Source organism: Echinops telfairi, unplaced genomic scaffold (assembly GCF_000313985.2).
Source record: "Echinops telfairi isolate 266 unplaced genomic scaffold, ASM31398v2 ScPeMD7_7;HRSCAF=31, whole genome shotgun sequence".
In the NCBI taxonomy this organism is placed as follows: domain Eukaryota; kingdom Metazoa; phylum Chordata; class Mammalia; order Afrosoricida; family Tenrecidae; genus Echinops; species Echinops telfairi.
Genome location: NW_022103904.1, coordinates 21,383,563 through 21,403,240, shown reverse-complemented (window position 1 = coordinate 21,403,240; position 19,678 = coordinate 21,383,563). Strand labels below are relative to the sequence as shown.

Below are 19,678 nucleotides of genomic sequence, written 5' to 3'. Positions count from 1 at the left end.
GCCAGTGCTGAGATGTTTCCAATGACATTGGATCCAAAGGCTTTGTACCCACTGGCCGGTGATCTGCATTCGGCATCATTGCATGTGTTTCATGAGTCAGAAGATTGATATCGGGAATATGGGCTAATATCAGATTTATGGACTTTATCTGCACTGGGCTGGGATGTTTTCTCAATGTTCAACTGCTCTTGTATATAAATCTTTTTCTTATACACATAAGTGTCCATGGATTCGTTTCTTTAGTCTACCTGGACCAACACAACATGATGTACAACACGCAAACAGCAAGGCGATTGTAGATGAGCTCACGGCAGATATGAGTTAGCTGCTGCAGTGACGGGTCTGGCCTGACTACTGTGGATTCCAGCCAAAACCCCCAAATAACCTCAGGCCTCTGGCATGCGGTGGCCACGGGTTTCTGACAGTCTCACAGCCGAGGAGAGAGAAATGTCAGCCCCACAAATGAAAAGCACACAGGGATGGCGGCACTGAGCCTCCCTCCTCCTGACCCGGATGGTCCTGGTGTGAGGTCAGGTTAGCCAAGTGCCCCGTCCCCTGGGCCAGACCTTGGCTCTCCGGTGTGGATACACTGCCTGTTGACTAGACATTTTCCACGGATTGTTGTGTGATGAACCAAGAGGATTGGGTGACGGTTACTGGAAAAGGAGGTATTAATTACAGAAATGGTTTGCAGCCCGACGTTGCCTGCTCATCTGTGAAACGCAAGGTGACAGTGGTGTGGGAGGGCGACTAAACATCTTCAGGCTTAGTAGAGCTTCTTCGGGACTCTGCACACACCTCACCTGGGTGGTTCCTGCCAAACTCAACAACGTAAGGATCAGGTGCAGGCACTCACTGATTTCCGTGGGGACACTGCTTTCTGTTTTCAGTCACACTCCCAAATATTGTTAGTTGCCAGCCAGTTGGCCCTCGAGCCATGACTACGGATGCCATGCACAATGGAAGGAAACACAGCCCACTCGGTGCCATCTGCACAGTCGGTTGTAGATTAGATGGCTGTGATGGCCCTGTGGGCATTCGCTGGTTGGTTTTTGGAAGTGCATCTGCATTGCCAGGACTCTTGTCCTAGTCCACCTTAGTCTGGAAACTCCCTGGAAGTTTATTTAGACTCACACAACACACATGCTTCCCCGACAGATAGGCTGTGGCCGTACATGAGCTGCATTGGCAGGTAATCCAGTTTGGTTTCTCCCATGAAACTTGAGAATACCACCCATGTACGCCCAGACTTACATAATATAAAGCCCTGTGAGGCTGAGGAAAATATGGCTAATTGGAAAGAGCACTGTGAACTAGCGAGGGCTTCTGGGAGATCTCAGAACCCACTTTGTGATTTACATTTCACTTGGAGGCAGGGAAGTACGATGATACAACTCCTTGTCTCAGGAAAGCCCTCGTGGGCTGCCAGAAACATCAGCTCACACAGGCCTGATGCGTTCTACCAACTACACTCGCTTCTGCTCCCCTCCAGGTATTTTCAAAGTCAGCCCTCTGAAATCTTCATACTTCCTAATCAAGGCATTATTTATCCTCGAGCTGCTCCAGTTCACAAGCAAGCAAGGGCTGCATTCCTCATGGACATTTACAAGGCATCACCCGATCATTCACTGGGCGACTGTCCCATTTCCATGATCTTATAAAAGCCTGAGCATGTCAGCCACTTCATTGCAGGCACCTCATCTAGGGCAGATGACTGTCTCTACCACCTCAAACGATCTCTGGGAAAATTGATTCTCTTTAGGGAATTCTGGCTAGAAATTCCTTCACATGCCTATATTCCTAGGTCATGTACTTCCTTTGCCTAGGCCAGAGCTTTTTCCTTCATTATCCACCCACCCACCCACCCACCTACCCATCTAACCCTCACTAAGTACATACTATGGTACCAGGCCTGAGTTAAGCACTGGATTGAGCAGATCAACAAAGCGTGAAGGCTCCGAAGGATTCCTGGCAGCACTGTAGGTTAGGTATCGCGCTATAATCCCAAGGCTGGCAGTTCAATCCCACCAGCCAGTCTGATGTAGAAAAATGAGGTTCGGCTCCCATAAAGACGTATAGTCTCAGAAACCCTATGAGTCAGAATCAATTAGAAGGCGGTGGTTTGGTGGCTTTGACTGGCTAATGAGGCAGATTGAAATATAAACAGAATATACAGAACAGTACTAACTAAGGATGTATCAATCTATCAAGAGCAGAGGACTAACTGCCACAGAGCAAGCATCTTCAGCAACGTATGCCGTAGACAGGAGGAACCATTGTTCTTTCAGGAAGCAGTGCTGTAGACAGGAGGAACCATTGTTACGTCACGAAGCAGGACCGTTATTCAGAAGCTCAATCATTGTAAAAACACAACCAAATAAATACGAAAACAAAAAAAAGTTACCGCTGCTTTAATCAAGAGGGCATCTTTGGAAAGTTCACTGATTTCATTAAGGTCATTTTCCCCTGGTTATTAAAGTCATGTAAAATTTGGAAAATGTGAAAATGAACAGTGAAGGAAAAGAGTCAACAACTGGTGACACAGACAAGACAATGATTGGTGTTGCATGTGAAAAATCTCAGTGCTTGAACACGCGTTAGCAATGAATAACTTAAAATAAAACTGGGATCTCCATATGCATGTGTTATAAGCTACTATTTTTCCGAACACTTTTAGTACTCTGGCTCACTTGTAAAGTGAGGTTTTGAAAGTGTGCCTGTTTAATGCTTGTGATAGGTAGGTTTGTTGTGCCAACATGGTCAACGAACACATGTGAGATTAATTGAAGGGCGGAGATAAAGGGCTCGGTGAACCTCACCTCTCTCTCTCTTGCTCTTTGATCATCGGAGCAGTGTGCAGCTGCCTTGTTTGTTCTGTGCCTCCATTTTCAAGCTACACTATCTGTGGGACACCTAACCCGTGGACTGTGTCACTGTAACTGGAGGTTCCTTCAAGACCTGCTTCACCATGCTACTGGAAGGTACATCTCTTGAGCTGGGGACTGTTGGACCCTGTCATCTGGCTGACTGTTGGTGACCTGTTTGCTGTCTGTGACTGGATAGCCTGAATTCTCTATGGAGGACTACCTGGTGACCCTCAAGACTTGAAGGACTGCCAGTGTATTAGCTGTCTCATGGAAGTGAGTTGCACTGAGCCATTTGTCCTGCTTTATATATTAATTGTTTATTTCTTATGTCATCTATCGATCTGTATAAATATATATAAAGTTATTAGTGTCCTGGCTTTGTTTCTCTAGAGAACCCTGTCTAACACATTGCTGGTCTGGTGTTCTAGCATATAGATGTTTCATGCTATTGTTAAATGATTCTCCATCGTTGAAATTTATATTAATTCAAAAGTTTCATAGTTACTTTAATGCTCAAGTGTACAACACATACATATATCTAACTAATTCCTTTGGAAAATTCCTTGAAGTGCAATTCTTGTATCTTAAGGAAGGCAGAGTTGAGCACATACTGCCAAGAAGGTCTGCATTACTTATATTCCCACCAGCCATACAGCTGGCCCGTGAATAACATGGATTTGAACTTAAGAAGGTCCACTTGGACACACACTCTTTTCAGAACACCAGGAGCTGCTAGTCAGCTGCACGGGTGCAGCTCAGCTCTGGGCTGCATTGCATGTGGCAGTGGAAAGTGAGCCCCCGTGGGTTTTCATCACGTGTTTCGCGCAAGACTGGAAACTTCGAATAGCACCATGGGATCCCCACGAAGTGCCACTAGTGATGCTGGAAGGGCTCCCAAGAAGCAGAGGAAAGTCCTGATGTTTCAGAAAAGGTTTCATTGCTTGCTACGTAGAGTGTGGTCTGCGGGTTCTGCTGCCTTTGGGTTCAGGATCGATGAATCCAGCTTAAGGACCGTTGTGAAAAGAAAGCAAGGGAATCTGCAGGGCTGTTGGTGGAGCGATGCTAGCAGGAGCAAACGCTTTTTGGGGAAATACAGTTTTTATGTGGGGGAGTATATTATTCATTTCTACCATCCATACTGCAGTCTACAGTGCAGTGTTTCCCTGGCTGCCTGTGTCCTCAATAAGGCATCGATTCAACAGCAGGTTATCTGTAGTTAAGTTTGGGGAGTCACACATTATACGTGGACTTTTAACTGGAGGAAGGTCAAGGTCTATAGACTCTTTGCTGTTCTGGGGTCAAGTGTACACAAGCATGCATGTTTCTCAACCTTAGCCATCCTGGGCATTTTGTCTTTTTAATTTTTCATCATTTGGGAGGTAATAAAAATGGTATCAAATTATTCTCATTTCAAATGGTTTTCATAATTAGTAAGGCTCAACTTTTCCCAGAAGCTGAGTGTATACACACACACGAATACACACATATGCATGCGTGTACACGTGTTTCTATATACTTTAAATATTCTGCTCATAGCCTTTGTCCTCTCTCACTTGAATACCTATATGCCTCCTGGTAACGTTCCTCCTGTGGTCCCAGTTGTGCCTTCTGGAATATCCAAGTAAGTTTAATTCCTCCTTCATGCGACACCCCCTCAAATACTTGAAGACAAAAATCATGTCTCACTTTCTCCAAGATAAACACCCCTGGCTGTTTCAGTCATTCCTCCTGTGGCAGAGTTACAAGCACAGCCAATGAAGGCTTACTGCCCCATACGGGACACAAAACAGCATATGGTCTCAAGTCTTGCCCCGGAGAACAGTAAGACCGGTTCCCAACTTCAAGGATTCAGAGTGTAGCAGAGATGATCAAGCAAGTAATGGGCTTTGGAAAAGATACAGCGGAAGCCCTTAAGGAGAAACGGATTTAATCTGTCGGGAACGGGGGTTAAGGCTGGGTGAGAATGCAGGTCATCACCATGGACCTCGTAGTATAGAGAGACCAAGCGCACATGTCTATTGCAGCTTCTTTCAAGATAGGTCATGTGTCTAAGGGTCGGAAAAGAGGGCGCACCATGAGGTCCTATTCCCGTTTTTAAAAAAAGCTAAACGGAGTAAAAGCTTGCTTGTTTGACTGTAAGAGTGGTGGGAAGAGCAATACACAAAAAGCTCCATAAATCCTGAACTTCGGTTTTTGTAAGTTGGAGGGGAATTTTCAAACAGGTGCAAGACACTATAAAAACAAAACAAAAAGTGCCATATGACTGTAGGAAACATTGCCCTGGCTCGTCTTTACAGACCCTCCGGCTCCGGCTGCCTGAATGTTCCTGGGGCCCCAGCCTCCTTCCTCTGACTACCTACAGGATGCTGAGGGTCTGCCTTACTGTGACAATGGCAATGCCCTTTCTAACAGGCAAGCAGTCAAAGTGATGATGACTACTTCCGAGCCCAAACTGACAAGAGCCAAGTGTCTGGAGTTATGCGGACGATTGACTAACTACAATAAAAACAGCATCAGGAAGAATGAGATGATCAGTATGGAACGCAGTTCCCCGGAGCGTCCTCAGAAAGACTCTCTTGATACTCCAGGGGTACAGAGGGCCATTGATAAGGAACCCCACAGGATGACTGAATTGCACTTGGATTAACCATCAGCTTCTGGAAACTCCTTTGAAACTGAAGATCCCCTTGCTTGTATTCATGGGGTTAACACCTCTGCATGTTGGCGTGAGTTTCTTTTGTAGGGTATCAACTCAGACATGGAATTGCTACATCAGTACTACTTACCCAAGAAGGTCAACATGCTCAACCCATGTGTCTGGGTCTCTGGAGCTCACCAACACTGAATGAGAACTCCTACTTCTCCATAACCTCAGTTGGATCTTTAATGGTTTGGGCCAAGATGATAAAAATGAAAGTTTTTCATTCCAGTTAACGTGAATGTAAGCAATAGTGAAGCTGAGCATAGTAGCACATGGGGTTCCTTTTCTTGACTATCGTTTGCCTATGATCCATTGGATTATGGTTTAACTCATTGATCCGCAGAAGTTCTTTAAATCCTTCTAAACTCGTGCTAAGGAGCTCTGGTGCTGCTGTGAGATACGTGTTGAACTGTTAACTACAAGGTCAGGGGTTCAAGCCTACCAGCTGCTCTTTGGGAGAAAGTCGAAGCTGTTTTCTCCCATAAATATTTCATCTTGGAAACCCCATAGAGAGTTGGAATTGACTCATTGGCCATGGATCTTGGGTAAACCCATGCTAACCCCTTAGAAGATATTGGAAATATCTTCTCTTTGTGATTTATATTTTAAGGATGATATCTAATTGTGCAGAAATTCACTATTTTGATTTAGTAAAATGCAACATTAAAGATATAGAATCTGTACTTTTTATGTCTTAAGCTACCTCTCCCTGTTATTTTGGAACATACACGTCTCTATTTTTGCCCCCATGTGTTATATTCTTGAATCAATTCCAAATCAGAATAGCACTGTCCCATAGGGTTTCTAGGCCAACATCGTCACAAGACCAAATTGCCAGATATTTCCATGCCTGGAAGGCCTGGGGGCTCCAACAGCCCACCTTCCTTTGTCAGCCAAGTGCTTACCCATGATGCTACTGGCGCCATTGCCCATTTCTCCACATAGCTGAAATGCTTGCATTCCATAAATCCCAAATTTGACTTTTGAGTATGGTAAGAGAGAATAATCTAATTTTATCCAAGCCCTTTCCCCATAGAATTAGTTTAAAATTTCTAGCATCAGCCATGTGAAGTTCTGAGATCTTACGTCTTAGTTTCATTATATAACAGCTCATAGAAAACGTGTGCAAGGTGTGAGGTAAGTCCCCCTCTTCCTCCAGATGGCTGTTGTTCTTCAAGTTCATCTTGAGAAATCTTGACTTTTTACCATTAAATATCAATCTCAGGGTCAACTAGTCAAGTTCTGGGGGGAAATGATTTATTTCAAAACATTTTGATTGAAATAAGAAGACATTTACAAAGAATGTAGGACAACTCCTTTCTGATAAGAATATGGTAAACCTAGTCATGTTCTTAGATCATCTTTCATGGCTTTAAAAAGGTATATGCTCTTAATTTTTCAGTAGTATTTTCTCGTCTTCAGCAGCATTATCAAGCTCCTATTATTTCCATTTGTTTATAGACTTTCTTGGACTTTTAAAATATACATCATGTGCAAGTAACAGTTCAGTGTCTCTCATTTTAACTCTCAATGATCTTTCCGAGACATCCTTTCTCTTACTGGCCTGGCTGGGGTTTGCCAGTACAATGCTGAGCAAAAGTGGGGTGAAGGGGATGCTTGTTTTTCCAATAACTTTGTGAAGCCCCCTCGTAGACAGCATAATTTACTCATTTCCATTTGGGGAGTGTGCTAGTGACATATCTGTTGTCGATTCGAGATTTATGAGTGAAGGGGTGGAGTTTAGCCTGTCAATCGGGTCACAGTTTGATGTCCTCATAAGGAGATAAATAGCTCGCTGGCAGTGGGACACAGGCTCACTCCCTGGGAGACATTCCTGATCAGAAGCTACATGGAGCTACCCTGATGCAGCCAGAGCCGTGGGAGCTGGAGGATCCACGTGGAGACCCCCGCCAATGCTGAGATGCTTACACTGCCACTGGATTCACAAGACTTCCCACCCACTGGCCTGTGATCGTCCTGCATTCGGCATCATTGCATGTGTTTGGTGAGTCTGAAGGGTACTTTATAGATTGGTATCAAACTTATGGGCTAATACCGAACTTATGAACTTGATCTGGACTGGGCTGGGGTGTTTTTCTCAATGAATATTGCTCTCTCAATTGCTCTCGTATACAAAGCTCTTTCTCATACACATGAGTCTTCCTGGATTTGCTTCTCTAGTCTACCCGGACTAACACAGGGAGGGGGTGCTTCTAATATTTAACCAGTCAGTAGGAATGTCACAATAGGTTTCTGATCAACATCCTTTTCCGATTAAGACAGTCCTTTTCTCTTCTTAGCTTAACAATGTTTTTGTTTATCCATTTCATTTATAACCACAAGAGAACTGACTTCCAGGAACAAGAGAAGAGTCCCTGGGGTTGGTGGAAGGGTAACTGGAAGAGGGGCAGAGAACTTTCTGGGCCCAAACCAAATCACAGCTGGCGGCGAGGCATTAAAGTCCTTCCCCCTAGGAGATCTGTTGAAGATGTCAAGGAGAGAAGGAACAGGACCGCTGAGAAAACCTCATCTTTGCGATCCAGGCACAGGGCCCTTTTCCGATCCAGGATGGACCAGAGCACCCTGTGCCAGGCTAGCAAGCACAATGAGTGCTTCTGGTGACCGGGTCAGAGTTGGAGAGACACCTGGAGACACAGGTAAACAAGGAAGGCCGAAAGCTGAGGGACCTTTGAAAGGAGCTCCCCAGCAGCCCACCCCCCAACCTTAAGCATCCATACCACACCCCTGGAGCAGTGGCTCTCAGCCAGGAGAAATCGTGCCCCACAGGGAACAGTTGGCAGGGCATGGGGGTATTTCTGGTTGTCACAACTGGTGGGGAGGAGGGATGCTACTGAAAACTAGTAAGTCGAGTCCAGGATACTTCTAAATACCCGACAGTACTCAGAATGTCCCTCATAACAAACACTTATTCCACCTAAAATGTCAAAAATGCCAAGGCTAGAGGAAGGCAACGCTGGTGGTGCTCTTAGGAGAACTGCAGCCACAACAAAAGCCAAATCTAGTCCAACTGTTGAGTGGATGGACTCAGCCCCAGAGCCCCTGGCCTGGCATCAGTACGCTCTCCCTTAGTCTTTGCTAGGTTACACGTGGTCTTATCGATTATATCAGTAGCTGTAGCCATCTATGTATACTTATCACACACACACACACACACACACACACACATGCATGAATGATAACCTACTCACGATAAGCAAAGCCATCAACAGACTTCGTTTCAGAGACGGGCACAGTTGTTAGGAGTTTAAAATAATTATGATTGATACGTTAAAAGCTCTAGTGGAAAGGCGAGATGGCGTGCACACAGAGATGGAGACTGTCAGCAGAAATGATAAAGAGAGTCAAGTGGAAATGCTTGAAATAGAAATACAGTGACAAGGATGGACATGTCCTTTGATGGACTCATCAGTCCACTTGAAAAAGCCAAGAAAGAATCGGTGACTTTGAAGACAGGTGAGTAGAAATGACCTAAATTGAAACAGGAAATGAAAATAAGAAATAAAGAGAAAAGACTGAAAAAATATATAACAGCTCTTCAAAAGCTATGAGACATATTCAGATGGTTCAAGGCACGTGTGATTAAATCCCGAGGGGGGCGGGCAAGAAGAGAAGGTGAAGAGAGAAGATGAATGAAGGAGAATGAATTGTATGAACAGAAGAAGTGTCTGACGAGATAATCAATGAGATTATTCTAAAAGGAGAGACAGACATCAAAGCACAGCTTTGGGCTGCTAACCAAAAGGTCAGGAGTTTGAAACCACCAGACTAGGTTTTCTGCTCCCGTAAAGACTTAAGAGTCTCAGAAATTTCAGAGAGCAGTTCTACCCTCCCCTCTAGGGTCACTCTGAGTCAGAATGGACGTGATGGCAATGAGGGGGGGGGGGAAGGTATGTGTTTTTGTATGGATCTCCATTAACAACCCCCCCTCTCTCATACACACACACACACACACACACACACACACACACGGATGTAGAACAGTTGCTAACAGTGTATTTTTCATTTACTTTTGCTAAGTTCTCCGGAGGGTTTCACTGGGCCAGGAGCCACAATTGCCTAGTTGGCCTGGCTTTGATTCCCTTCTTGATGTGCCATGTTTACATGCAGCCTCTGACCGACACGCTGAACAGATGTGGAGCTCCGTCTCAAAGGTGATGTCACGCCCACCCAGAGCTCTGAGTAGACACGGCATTCTTATTCTTTGCCCTGGACCCACACAGCTTCCCCTCACACAGACTTCCTCACACAGCCTTGGCTTCATACAGAGCACAGTTCCCCACCCTCCACCCCATTACCATGCTTCGGCCCCAACGTTCCCTTTCCTGTACCTGTACGGAGGTGAGAACAAAATCCCCAAGTCATTAGGATTTGTACCTGGATCTGACCACCTCCTGGGCCGACCGGACATCCGTGTGCGGGTGCACTTACCTTTGCAGCAATGCGTCTTCTCGTGGCTGGCACCTGAAAAGTCCCCTGGGTTGTCTTGCCGTTTAAGCTACAGAGGGATACCTGCTTCCTGTTACATTTTACTCAGCACTTCAGTTTTCTGGAGTAGGAGTGTAGAGGACGGGCAGTATTCCAATATATAAAGTGTTTCTTTTTAGCTGCCGTCTTATATTTTTGCCCCCAGGTTTCATACATGGTGGCTAGACATCCAGGATGTACCACTTCCTATTCGACTCTAACAAGCATACTGCACTTTCATGTATAAAATAGTGTGCGTACTATTCTACGAAACATGCTTAGTGCTAAGTTTAAGACAAGCAGGTATAAGTTAGTTAAATGCATTTTTCTGCCCATTTAAAATGTTTCACTCCACTGGATTTAGTTTGTAACAGATCCCAGTGTACGCAGCCTTAGCCACAAGTATCCTTGCAAATTGGCACTTTTTCTTTATACAGTGCTCTGAGTGACAGAACATGGAAATTACTTGCTAGGGCTCCAATTACTGCTATATAATTAGCTCTACTTAGAAATCTTTGTTTCAAACAGCAGGCATGTTCTAACTGCCCTGAAAGAGTGAGGCTCAGCTTCCTTCTACAAGGATGCATTTCTAACAGGAGACCACGGGTCCCTGCACATGGTACGGTGATACGAGACCACTTCCCAGTGGGCACACATGCGGCTTCTGGTTACCTGCTGGAGGCCAGGCCTTGATGTATCCCGTGCAGTGGACCACCGCATACTGGGCTTCGCCTTCTTTCACGGGGCCAAGGCCATTCCTAAAGAGAGAGCATTTCTGAGAGTGTTTTCATCGGACGGGGAGGAGGACAGGCAGATAAGGACTTCTTTGACCTCTAAGCGAATGCATTCACTTGTTGCTCTTGTGATTTCGAGTCTCGACTTCCCATCACCCTGACGTCGCTGCGAAGCCCTGTGGAGCAGGCCTTTCCTACGCTCCCCTCTATGGGGTGGCCGTGAGTTGGAATTGACTCGATGGCAATTGGTTTGGCTTTGTGCAGTCGAAATGTCCTCCTGTCCTTCCAGCCACGGGAAGCCCGATACAGGCATCTCCCACTTCACTCCCTCTTCACGCAGGTGACTCGTTAGCTTAAGGGACCTAAGCTCCCTACCACAGCCCAGCCCCCAAACCAGAAAGGGCTACTGACCTGAATCTTTTCCTCATGGTGGTGATTCTGTTCAGGGGCAGGTGATCCAAAGGAGCATTTCCACACCTACGAGTCGATAAATGGATGAGATGAGCCAAGACCCAGGCATGTGCATCAAATGGACAGTGTTGACACCGGTAGGTGGGCCTGGGCTGGTATGGACAGATTGACTTGGGCAGGGCTCACTGACAATGTTTTCCCAACGTGTCACTGAAGGCCAGAGAGTGGGACCCACTTCCCAATTGTTGCAGGCCCAACCCACAAAGTGCAGGCGACATGCTTGGGCCTATCAGCCATTCAGTGTGACTGGGTGGCTTTCAGGAACAAGGGCTTGTTGGGGGTGGGGTGGGGGGAGTGATGACAATAACAGTGTCTCTTTAGGCATGAGCAGAGACCTCAAGTCAAAACAGATGTTGCCCACGTAATGAACAGCAGCATCTTCTCAGGCTTCAGATTTACAGCTGTAGAAACCCCATCTCCTCCCCTCCCATGTTCCAGCACTGGGAATGACCAGATAGCCGAGATCCTGTGGCTGGCAGAGGAAAAGTAGGGGCTGGGGGTCTTTCTATGGGTCCTTCTCTGGAAAACAGGGTGCCACACTGCCTGCCGTGGCCTCCCCTCTCCGCATGGTGGTCAGGCTTGGACTGGCACCTGGAATGCTCACTCTTTAAGTGTGTTGCCGTTTCCCCAACTACGTGCCATCTCCTGAGGTCTTAATCATTAAGGCCATAAAGAAAAGAGCACTAGTTTACTGAGGTCTTGGGCAGCGGCCAAATCTGATGCGACCAGGCAACAGGAGCCATCCATTCCCTTGCTGCCCTTCCCTGGCAGACTGTGCCCAGTGTCTTGCAGAAACTAAGCTGGCACGCACCACTTGATTTGGAAGAGACGGTCATGCCCTCGGCAGATGGCAGGGCTGCCCACCTCCGACGTGACGCCAGGCAGTGTTGGGCTGACAGGGAGGAAACCAACTCAGAGCACTTCCCCAGAAGGGGGTCAGGGCGGAGAGGAGACGAGGTGAATTTGGTGGTCAGGGAAATGCAGATGGCATTTCAGATAGTCTACTGCTAGCAATGGCGTACTGTGATACTTGTAGTAAGTGCGCTCCTGTGAGACTAGCATAGCTGGTGTAAACATTTACACTGCGTGCGCTACCCTAAATGCCACTGGTGTTCCAAATACCAGCAGAGTCACCCTGGGTGGGCAGTATCAGTGGTGCCTCCAGACTAAGTCTGGGATGAAGGGCCTGATCATCTACTTCCACTCTGTAACCCAATGAAAACCTTCCAGGTCACAATGGAATATTGTCTGACCTGCTCGCTTCAGACACATCGTCAGGAAAAAGCAATCGCTGGGGGAGGACGCTGTGTCTGATGAGTAGAGGGCACACGAGGACATGGGGGCCCCTGATGAGATGGAGTGGCCACGCTGACGGACTTGGACATGTGGGAGGACCGGGCAGCGTTTCATTCTGCTGTGCAGGCGGCCGCCAGGAGTCAGAGTCACCTTGGTGGCGGTGAACAGCAATAACCAGGTGTCCAGCAAGCCAGAATGCACATTTACCCCCTCTGCCAAAGCATCACGGGACGAACCCACCGTGACTGACAGCCTTAATTGAGGGACATTAGCAACATGAATCTAGGGTGAGTCCAGCTCCTCCTGCCAGCTAAACAGAGGGGCAGGCAGTCTTCGAACACAAGCCTAAAGCAAACGGGGACTCACCTACATTGTCACGTCAGCATTATTCTTGTGACCGGGGCCAGTGATGAGGGTGATGACCCCAGAAATTGTGAGCTGGATGCCCACAATCTCGGAGGGAGATTGTTTTCTGGATGGATTCCAGATTGCAACTTGAAGCAGAGCAGACTCGGAAGAAAGGATCCTGACCCTCAAATCCCTGCAGGAACATTTCTTTTTAAAAGGCGCCCCGCACTAGCAGAATAGACAGGTAAACTCTGGTATGTACACAGGAGAACGAGAAGCCTGTGGCGCACCTCCCTCACCACAGGATGGACCTGGAGGCCCTCATGCCGAATGAAATCAGCCCACGACGAAAAGACCACTGTGGCAGGAGATCGCTATTGTGAGAAAAGAGGTTCACACCCAAGGAAACATTCTTTGATGGTTGTCGGAGGTGGGAAGAAACGGGAGGGAGGGGAAATCACCGAGAGACTCCAAAAACCACCAGACTCAGTCCCTGAGTTGATGCTGACTCATAGCAACCCTGTCGACCCCATAGGATCGAGAGGGTAGACCTGCCGCTGTGGGTTTCCGAGACTGTAACTCTCTACGAGAGGAGAAAGCCCTGCCTTTCTCTGGAGTCTGGTAGTTTTGAGCTTTGGACTTTGGGGATCGCAGCTCAACTCGGGAGAGCCACACACAGTAAGAGGGAGTTTGGCAAAATATGATGTCGTTGGCAGGGGAAGAGACCACAGAAACAAGTAAAATGGAGCAAAAGAACCCTGCTGGTTCGAAGGGCTCAGCTCGAGAGGAGAGAGGAGGAAGGGCCCATCCCAGCAGAGATCATCTTGAGCTGAGACCAACTCACGAGTCTGTAGAGAAAGGGGTTCCTGTTCTTTATCGTTACTATTTTAGTACATTTTTATTTGATATTTATTTTTTCAAAAACATGTTGAATTAGTGATAATAAATGCTCATTTTAAACCATCCGCTGTCTGGAGCTTCCTCAGGGCCAATAGGTACACAAGTAGCAAACCACAGCTTGTAGCGGTCAACAGGTGGGTGAAAAGGGGCAGTTGTGAGCAGCTCACCTGGGACAGTGGCTGAGGCCCCAAGTGTCCACAATGGAGGCACCGTGGCCAAGAAGAGAAGGAGGTCTGATAGGCCTGCTAGGTTCAGCTACTGATGTGTGGAATCAGCGGACTGACATTGTTTGGGAAAGACTGGAGTCACTGGGGACCTGCTCTCTCTCTGCCCACACTCCCCAGTCCTAGAGCCGCGTTCGACTGAAAGCTACCAGACCCCAGAAAGGTTGCAGGCTTGGGTGTGAGTGGAGATGCTCACAGAGAGTTTGAGAGAACACAGGTGAGGGATGGCAGAAACGAGCTCCTTGTCTGAAGGAGCAACAGCCTTGTTCACCTGCCTGCAACGCCCATTCCTCTCAGCTTTCCCTGTGAAGGGAGGGACTAACCTCAGCCCACATCTTCGGGACCCACCGGTAGCACCTGACTACTGATGACGCTCTAGAAACCCCGTGGTTCACACTCTGTGTCTCCCCCGCTCCGCTGCTCCTTCGCACCCTCCAGGCTCTTCTCTAGCTCCCTGCTTCATGTAGGAGCACCCCAAGGACTCAGTCCTCTGACCTCCTCTCTTCTCTATCTACATAGACTTCTCATGCGGTCTCCGGCTTTACATACCAGCTCCGTGATGTCAGTCCCCAGTCTTTATCTGCAGCTACAACTGCTCCCTTGAATTCCAGAATGGCATGTCCCACTGCCTGCTGAATTTCTCCATTTAGATGCCTGATAGGCATCTCCACCTTCAAATGCTTGAAATTCCCATCTACCCAACACCAGCCCCTCCAACATGCTTGCACTATCTTACAAAACGGTAACTGGGCTTTTCTGGTTGGGCAGGCAAACATCGCAGACTTCAATCCGAATTCTGCCCTGATTCCTATCCTGCGTGCAGGCTGGCCCTGTCTTTGCCATATATTCAAGACCTGAGCTCATCTCACCATCATTACTCTCAAGACACCTGTAATCTCCTTTGATATCACAGGACATTACCATTGCCTCGCTTTGACTCTGTTCTCCCACTGTCTGTCCACACACCCCATTATCCCACCCACCCATCTATTCTCCACCCAAAGTGAGAATAATGTTTTGAAGTGTACTTTAGAACATGTCACTCATATAACCAACTGCCAATGACTTCCCATCTCATTCTGAGCACAAGCCAAAGTCTTCGAAGGCAGACAGATCTAATACACCATGCTCCGTAACATCACCCCTTTCCAGTCTTCCTCAACCCCCAGTACTCTCCTGAGAGAGTAATCGCCCTGTTGCTCCTTGAACAGGCTGATCACATTCTTCCCTCGGGGCCTTTACACTAAAAATGTCAACACAGGATATCATAGTGAAAGACTAGTTATAAATAAATGGGTTGTTGCAAAGAAATAGAAAAGTAAGAATGAAATCAAGAGGTCTTATATAAGACATACTGAAAAATATTGAGCCAGGAAGGGTTGGATTTGAGAAAGAGCTGGAAGGATGAGGAAAGTTGACAGAGGACACCAGTCTAAGGGTGGGGAGGAATGGTGGCAGATTGGACAAACAGGAGCAAGGAGACCCTTCCATGAAGACCAAGGAGCCTGTTGTTCACATGTTGAGGTCCAAAAGATGGGAGCCCCTGGGCTGGAACCAAGTCGGCTTCTAGATCTTGGCAGAAACGGCGGAGGCTCTTAACCGCAGATCGCAAAAGGGAGCAAAGCAACTCGGGCCCTGGTTCACCCACACTGACCTCATCCTGCAGATGAAGGACCGGCGGGAGCCCATGCACATCCTCATGGACGATTGCTGCCCTTCTTTCTTGACTGTCCCAGTCTTCAGGTCCAAGATCCGGCCTGAAAGAGAGAAGGATGCTTGCATGAACCCTTGCCTTTGATTGGGGGTGACATGGGGAGAGCATTCCCCAAATGAGGGCAAATGGGGTTGTGGCTGTTGTTAGTTTCTTGGAATTCCCAACATTCTTTGGCCGAAAAAACCACAGAAATCAATGAAATCCATTTAATTCAAAATGCTTTGTTTTCTTCACAGAACAGTCTACCCTTGCTGGCTCTGCTTTGTCAGATCACATGGTTTTCGCTCCCTGCCTCCCATTGCAAATGATTTTTGCCAAGGTCACCAATGTCCTTGTTGAAAATCCAAAGCATGTTTGCCTCTCTCTCTCTCTCCCTCTTCCTCTCTCTCTGCTTTGCTGCTTGTCACATGCTGAACGTCACACACTGAGTCCTTCTGGAGACTTCTCTATTCTGTCCGCCCCTTAACTGCTGGGGTCCCTCGGAGGCTCCAGCCTCAGCCAGCTTCTTATTCTATGTCTCTTGATACAGGTTTATGCATTCCAAGGTTTGAGGACCACCTCTGCTTGCCAATGATTCACAATCCTCGCCGACACACTTACGGATTCAGTTTCATCCCTCTCAAACATGGGTTGGAGTCCTAATACTTGTGGGAAAACCCTTATAAAAACCTCAAACCCAACCTCACTGCCCTCGAGTGGATGCCAACTCATCGTGACCCTGCCAGACAGGCTAGAACTACCCCCGTGAGTTTCCAAGACTCTCTTTATGGGCGTAGGAATCCCTGTCTTCCTCCCTCAGAGCGTCTGTTGGTTCTGTGTGGCTGACCTCATGGTTAGCAGCCCCACTGGAAACCACCGCCCCAACACTGGAATTCCCCCATGTGGAATCCCTTGTATGGTTGGAAATAGAGGACTAGAGGGCAATTGAGGGATGGAGAATGTGGCAGGTACATAATCTCCTGTCAACTTGTGAAGGAGTGGAGTCCAGCAGGTCAATCAGGTTGCAGCTTGGTGACCTCATTTGAGGTGTTAAAAAGATAAATAGCTCACTGGAGGCCAGATACATCTACTCCCTGTGAGACATTTCTATTGGTAAGTCACATGGAGCAACACTGATAGACCCAGAGTCCTCCATTTGGAGACCCACGCCAGCACTGAGATACTTCTACCACTCCTGGATCCACAAGACTTTCTACCCACTGGCCTGTGATCTTCCTGCATTTGGTGCCATTGTATGGGTTGCGTGAGTCTGAAGAGGAACTTATAGACTGGTATCAATATATGGGGTAATATCGGACTTATTGACTTGATCTGGACTGGGCTGGGATGTTTTCATAATGTACAACTGCTCTTTAATATAAAGTTCTCTCTTACACACATAAGAGTGTCTATGAATTTGTTTCTCTAGTCAACCCAGACTAACTCAGGGAGAAGGGTGGGAGGTGAAATAAAGCGGGAGCAAGGAAGCCCTTCCCTGACTGTCCAAGGAGCCTGTTGTTAATCAGATCATCCCCAAGTTGGGTGGGCACCTAAATCTGACCCTTTGGCCTATAAAAAGAACAGATGATATACAACGTGCAGATATGAGAAGTGATGCTGAAGTTGCTGGCTGAATTTTCACACGTTTTGCTGTCTTTTCACCCCCACCTCCTACACATAAGAATAGATTAGACACAGAACTGCGTGCATGCATGTGGGGGAAGGCAGGTGCCATGTGAAGATGGTCTATAAACCAGGTGTTTTACTCTTAGTACATTAGAGAAACAAATCCACAGAAACTCCTATGTATAAGGGAGTTTTATATAAAATGGTAAGTGTGCATCAAGAAAACATCCCAACCCAGTACTGCCCAAGCCCACAAGTCCAACATTAGCCCATATGTCCAACACAAATCCACAAAGTCCTCCTCCATCTCACAAAACACAAGCAATGATGCTGACTGCAGGAGGAAAGCCGAATCAGTGAATGTGTGAGTATCTCAGCACTGGCAGGGGTCTTCACACGGCTGCTCCAGCACCCAGGGCTGCATCAGGGTAGGGCCATGCAGCTTCTCCTTAGGGATGTCTTGTAGGAAGTGAGCTTTGTCAGCTGAAGCAGGGAACTGACTACGGCAGCTGCACCCTGGTCTGACCATCACAAAGCAAGAGACCTGAGAACTAGAAAGGCGAGGCTCACTGAGCCATTTATCTCTCTGTCCTTCAATTAACCCAAGTGTTTATCAGCCAGGTTGGCACAATAAACTTTAGCTATCTCACCAGGCAAGCAGGGAACACCAGAGATGGCCACAAGGAAGGAATCAACATGGCTGAGATACAGATTTGGACTTTCAGTCCTCAGAACTATAAGGAAATTCATTTCCGTTCTTCACAACCACCCAAGTGGGGGTGTTTGGTCTCCTTAGGTTCGTCACGCCAACATCAGTCCAGCATGAAGGTGAGCACCAGCCCCTCCCTCTTCTCAGCTGCAGAGCCACCGCCTCTTGGTCCATCTCCAAAGCAGCACCCCCACTCTTCAGAGTGACCCTCCACGAGCCCATCAAGTGACAACCTTGGCATGCTATGGCTCGGCATGCACAGGGGCGCCATGCATCGGTATAGACTCAAGGACAACTAGAGCCAATGCAACGATAGGGATGGCTTGTTATCACACACCTCATGAACAGGGCTGGTGCAGCGTACACAGGCAGTGGGCTGCTGAAAGCAAGGGGAGCGGTTTCGAGCTTTCTCCCTTGGGAGAAAGGGGAGGCTGTCTGTCCTGTAAGGATTTCCCCCAGACAGCAGCACGAACACAGCCACCAACAAGGAAAACTACCTCAGTAGTCTGGTTTCCATCACCTATTCCTTCTCCTTCTCCTGCTCTGCCTCAGCCATCGGGCCCCCCACCCCACCCCCACCTCTCCCCGGAGACCAGCAAGAGCTTCCTTTCTATTGCCCAGCTTTCGGCATCCTCTCTCGCTCTCTCTTGCTCTCTCACACATACACATACACACAACTGATGGTGCCCACCTTGGCTTAAAACTTGAGCCCCCAAATCCACCGTCGTCCTGGTCAAGTGGACTCCGGCTCACAGGGACCAACGAAGACAAAACAGAACTGCCTTGTTGGTTTTCCAAGGCTATACATCCGTATGGGAGCAGAACAGCCTCATTTTCTCCCCAGCAGCGGCTGCTGGTTTTGAACCCCCAACCTTTGATGAGCAGCTGACTTTCTTAACCACGATGCCACGAGGGCTCCCTACAAATCCCAGAAGCTGCGAGCATGCTCCACATGTATCCCCACGTCTTCAAGCAGGCTGTGCACACCAGAATTGCACTTCACAGAGCGCTCCCTCCCAGTCTGTCAGTCTCCGGCCGTGTGTACATGTGTACGTGGAGGAAGCCTGAGCGAGCATCTGCTGGTGCGGTGCTGTCGGCAGCCACCCAGTTGACACCTGTCTGTCTCGTTCACAGACGGCTTGGTTTATAATGGCCACGTTAGTGTAAATTGTCACTTGCTAGATCATCTACCAAATGGCAAGCGGTTTCAGCTGTGAAGCGGGCCAGCATGCGCGTCTGTCAAATTCCAACGTGCACTCTGAAAATAAATCACAGCTGCGGAGCACATGCGCTGTGGAACAAGAGGAAATGAAAAAACATTTCCCGGGCCGCTGTCACGACCCTGAGAGACTACTGCCTCCTCGGCTGCTTTGTGTTTTTGTTTCTCTCTGTCAGTCTCTGATTTCCTCCAGCACAAAGAGCCCCCTTTTGTATGCTCCTTCAGAATGAGAGCGCGCCTGTGTGCACTGGGGGTGCCCGGGAAGTGGTGTGTGTGTGTGTGTGTGTGTGTGTGTGTGTGTGTAGCTTTTAAGATGACAGCAAAGAACACTCCAGGGCAGAGCTAATCTGTCACGAGGAGGGGTGTGTGTGTGTGTGTGTGTGTGTGTGTGTGTGGTTTTGTGTG

The 19,678-nt window shown here is 47.8% G+C and overlaps 1 protein-coding gene across 1 annotated transcript in view; it reads right to left on the bottom strand.

The window, feature by feature from the left end:
* ARNT2 (aryl hydrocarbon receptor nuclear translocator 2) overlaps positions 1-19,678 on the bottom strand; it is a 162,558-nt gene that overhangs the window by 84,600 nt on the left and 58,280 nt on the right. Inside the window, exons 5-7 of the mRNA XM_004708075.2 lie at positions 15,681-15,783; positions 11,199-11,264; positions 10,726-10,811 (exon numbers count right to left, since the gene is read on the bottom strand). Of these exons, the coding sequence (XP_004708132.1) occupies positions 10,726-10,811; positions 11,199-11,264; positions 15,681-15,783 (255 nt within the window). The remainder of the gene's footprint in view (positions 1-10,725; positions 10,812-11,198; positions 11,265-15,680; positions 15,784-19,678) is intronic.